The 4277-nt window shown below is 47.5% G+C and overlaps 1 protein-coding gene across 1 annotated transcript; it reads right to left on the bottom strand.

Moving 5' to 3' along the window:
• Window positions 1–467: 467 nt before the first annotated feature.
• Window positions 468–1661, bottom strand: LOC106780444. Its single transcript, XM_014668730.1, has one exon. It carries the CDS (start codon window positions 1659–1661, stop codon window positions 468–470), a length of 1194 nt encoding a protein of 397 aa, XP_014524216.1.
• Window positions 1662–4277: the final 2616 nt, after the last annotated feature.

The raw sequence follows: 4277 nt of genomic DNA, 5'->3' as shown, positions 1-4277 counted from the left end.
CCTCCTCTCGTTGGGATACTTCAGAGTTAAGTGGGGTGTGGATACAATGGCGCCGAAAGAATTAAGGCAGGGGCGCCCCAACAGAACGTTATACGAAGTGTTGGCATCTACCAGTAGATATCGAACCTTCTTCTCGTCGCCATCCCGCCCCGTTCCTAATCGGGTGCGGAGATCCACGTACCCTTTGGTATCCACCCGCTCCCCCGCGAAGCCAACAATCTGCTCGTGGAAGGGAACGATCAGCTCCTCTGAGAGATCCATCTGCAAGAAGGTTTTCCAATACAGGATATTGGCCGAGCTTCCCTGGTCGACTAAGACTTTCCCCACTTCATACCAAACGATCTCCGTCGTGATAACCATTGGGTCATCTTGCTCCAAATCGGGTGCGTGGAAGTCGTCGTCTGTGAATGTTATCGGCGGCATGGACTTCCTGGTAGCTTGGACACTATTCACTAAGCGCAGTGCCCTCACGTGGCGCTTCCGAGCGGAGGTCGACGGTCCCCCGCCCGCGAACCCGCCAGATATCGTATTGATTCTCCCTCGTATTGGCCGATCGCGATCGTCGCTGCAACTCCTACTCCTACGCCTTCGGTTTTCGTAATTCGACCGATTGTCCGACCGTCGGAGTGGTCGACCGGACTCCGGCCTTGATCTCTCCGGGGGGCGGGACTTGGCCCCCGTCTTCTTGGAGGTTCGGCGGGCGCCGTTTTGACATACTGTTTCAAATGCCCCGCACGGATCAACTCCTCTATTTTATCACGAAGGGTCACGCATTCCTCCGTGGTGTGTCCCATGTTCTGGTGGTATAGGCAATGCTTGTTACCGTCAGCACCCGCCGGTGTGGGCCGCTTTTTCAGGGGGGGGATCAAGTTGACACTCAGTGCCTCCTGCAAGATACGCGCGGGAGGGGCGTTCAGCGGGGTGTATTGCTGAAACTTGGCTCCTCGGGGGGCCTCCCTCGGCTTGAAACCCCCCATCCGCGAGGAGCCGTCGGTTCTCTTCCCCTCGGCCTTTTCCTTCGACTCCTGGCTTTCCTTCTTATACGCCTGCTTCATCTCCTCAACCCTCATTTCATCCGCCGCCCGCTCTCTCAACTCCTCCATGGTCTTCGGCCGCTTTCGGCTTACACTGTCCTTAAAGGGGCCCGGGCGAAGGGCGGGCATCACGTATTGCAGGGCCAATTCAACGTTTAACCCCTTAACCCTTCGGACCATCTTCTGATAGCGGTCCATGAATGCTTTTAGCGTCTCATCTTTCCCTTGTCTAAGATTGGAGAGCTCGAAGACCGTGGGGTCCTCGGCCCGACTGCCAGCGAATTGTCTACCAAACATCTCCTTCAACCCTTCAAAGCTCTGGATGGATCCCGAAGGTAAGGAGTTAAACCATTCGAGCACCTCACCTTCTAACGACAGGGAAAAGGCCCGACACCAAATTGCCCTGTTGCCTGTTTGGAACGCCATCCGGGTAGAGAAGGCCTGGATGTGATCATCGGGATCGGTTGTACCGTCATATATACTGAGTTGAGGGGGCACAAAGTGCTCCGAAATATGGACATCCATGATGGCCCGAGTGAACGGTAACCCTTCAACTGCCTCCTCCTCCTTCACCGTCGGCGCCCCTCCTACCGGCGCTGTGTTGACAGTGCTGGTCACTCTCTCCATCCTCGCCTGGCTCCCCTCCAACTCCGTGTCCTCTATCCTCCAAGTTTTATCCGAGGCGCTACTGTGTTCGGCCGTCCCCTCCCGGTCGAGGTCCTGGGATCATCTTCCTGTTGCCGTCCAGACACATCCTTACCTTTCTCCCTAGCCTCTCGCTCCCGGGCAATCCGAGCGGCGCACTCCTCTCTCACAACCGATAACTCTTCCTCGTGCTGCCGCTTAATATCCTCCATTTGCTGCCGTAGAGCTCTGATCGCCTCCATCGGATCCTCAACGGTCGTGTTTCTTGTGGTCACCATTGGGCTTAGACTCTCGGCCCCACGGTGGGCGCCAAAATGTTCCGGTATAGGGCCGAGATCCAAACCTACACAATTTCTCCTTCTTGACCAATCTACTATCCAATTTCACCACGTGCTCCTATGTTCCAAACGTCCGAAGGGTACCTGCCAAAGGTACTCCGATGCTTAAGTCAGTTTTGTTATCCGATTGGGTATTTTAGCTCAGAATTAAATGTGTAATAAATGAACCTGCCTACCTGGGACCTTTGACTTGTATTTATAGTGGTGGACATGGGCCTGGGATTAAGGTTACCTTAATTAAGGCCCAATTATGGCCCAACCACCTAAAACATGTGATTATACAAATCATTCTGAACTTACCTTAATCCTGACGATTGTGACCGTCCGGCCTCGCCGCCAGCCGACCGCCTTACCCCTTAATTGTACCTTACAGGTGAATCCTGTAACCAACCGTCCGGCTATAGTTTCATCGGACAGTGGTTCTTAGTTGTCAGTAATGGCAGAAAGTGGAATGATATGAAAGTTGAGTTGTGGTATTAAATGCTGGATCTGTTTCGGTTGTTCTTTTGCCACTACCGACTTTCCCTCACCGGATGGCGATGCCCGCTCGGCCCTCGCCCTTGTTGTTCTCACGCCTGGGCCTCTAATGCACCGCCCGTCCGGTGGTAACCGCCAGTCACATATTTGTGGATATGCGTCCATTACCACTAGTAAAAAATAAAATTTTTACAGCGCGTATTATGCCACGATTAATCAGAAACCGCAACATAATACTGCGCGGTGCATTTTTGAAAATAAATCCAACGTATAGGCCGCAATTCCCTAAATAACCACGGCCTATTTCCCAACCAAACCTCTGCCATTGACGCCACGTCAAAAAAAGAATAAATTGGCAGGGGAATAGGCCGCGATTCTCTAAGCAATCGCGGCCTATTTCCTCTGCAACTTCTAACATTCCCAACTAGTCAACCCCTGTAATAAATTGGTAGGGAAATAGGCCGCGGTTGCTCAGAGAACCGCGGCCTATTCCCTTGCCAATTTATTGCAAGGGCCGACATGGCAGGGAATTTCAGATGGTTGCAGAGGGAATAGGTCGCAGTTGCTCAGAGAACCACGACCTATTCACCTACCAATTTATTGAAAGGGCAGATTAGTTGGGAATGTCAAAAGGTTGCAGGGGGAATGTCAGAAGGTTGGTTGACGAACCGTGGTCTATTCCCATTTTTAGGAGAATAGGCCACGGTTGGGGGAAATTGCGGCAGAAAGTTTAGTGAAAATTTTCAAAATTTCCACTTCAATTTAATTTTTTATTTTTTTTAATGGGAATAGAGAACCGCGGTAGTATCATTTAATTAGGTTAAAAAAAAGACAAAAAGACAATAAACAGTTTCTTCTTCCTCGCGAAGTCTGAAGCTGTAACATTACGCACTCTCCTCTCCGTTACCGCTGAAACTGCAACTCTCTCCGCTAGTGCATTGTCGCCACTGGATTGTCTCCGCCACTGCATTGTCTTCGCCACTGCATTGTCTACGCCATTGCAACTCTCAGCCACTGCATTCTGCGTGCCTTTTTGACATCGTCTCTGATAACAACATCGTTTCTGTGGGTCACAAATGATAAAGACTTTGTGGGTCTGAATCCAGGTACTGCCTTTGACACTTTTGTATAACGAATTCGGCTTTTCCATAATTCTATTTTATGCAAATATTTTTATGTGTCTATTTCCTTTCATTTTGAATCAACGCGTTAGGATAAAATATATACCATCTAATAACTGGAAGGTACTGTAGTGAAATTTGTTTGATCTGACAAAACTCCAACTTTTGACTCCCTGCAACATTTCGTACATAGTCTCATCTATGGTAGATTTTGATATCCATCTTGTTTTCATTGTGTTGTAGTATCTGTCATTTAATTATAAAAACTTAGATTTTTACTAAAATATTCTGAAATAGTTGAGGCAGTCCTGTGATAAGTTTATTTTATATCATAAAATTAGTCTTCAAAATTCTTTTATATTTTAACTTTTAATTTCAAAAACGTATTAGGTTTGAAACCGCCTTTAGCATTAATTTGACAGGAATCAGGATAGACGAGCTATACTAAAACATTGGAAGATTAAAATTTTCAACACAGTTTCACAAATCACGATCCACTTTCTCACTCATAAATTCATATAATTTTTATTTAATATAGTAATACGTTTTTCTAATTTTACAATTATTAAATATGTCTTTTCAATACACGTATTGAATTATTTTCTCTATGAAAAAAAAGGCATTTGTTGGAAAAATAATCTAAAATTTAGAATTTTAAAAAT

Source organism: Vigna radiata, unplaced genomic scaffold (assembly GCF_000741045.1).
Source record: "Vigna radiata var. radiata cultivar VC1973A unplaced genomic scaffold, Vradiata_ver6 scaffold_521, whole genome shotgun sequence".
Taxonomy (NCBI): domain Eukaryota; kingdom Viridiplantae; phylum Streptophyta; class Magnoliopsida; order Fabales; family Fabaceae; genus Vigna; species Vigna radiata.
This window is presented reverse-complemented; position numbering and strand designations above follow the sequence as displayed.

Coding starts and splice junctions, on each gene's coding strand:
- LOC106780444 (XM_014668730.1), bottom strand. CDS start 1,661: ATGGAGAGAGTGACCAGCACTGTCAACACAGCGCCGGTAGGAGGGGCG.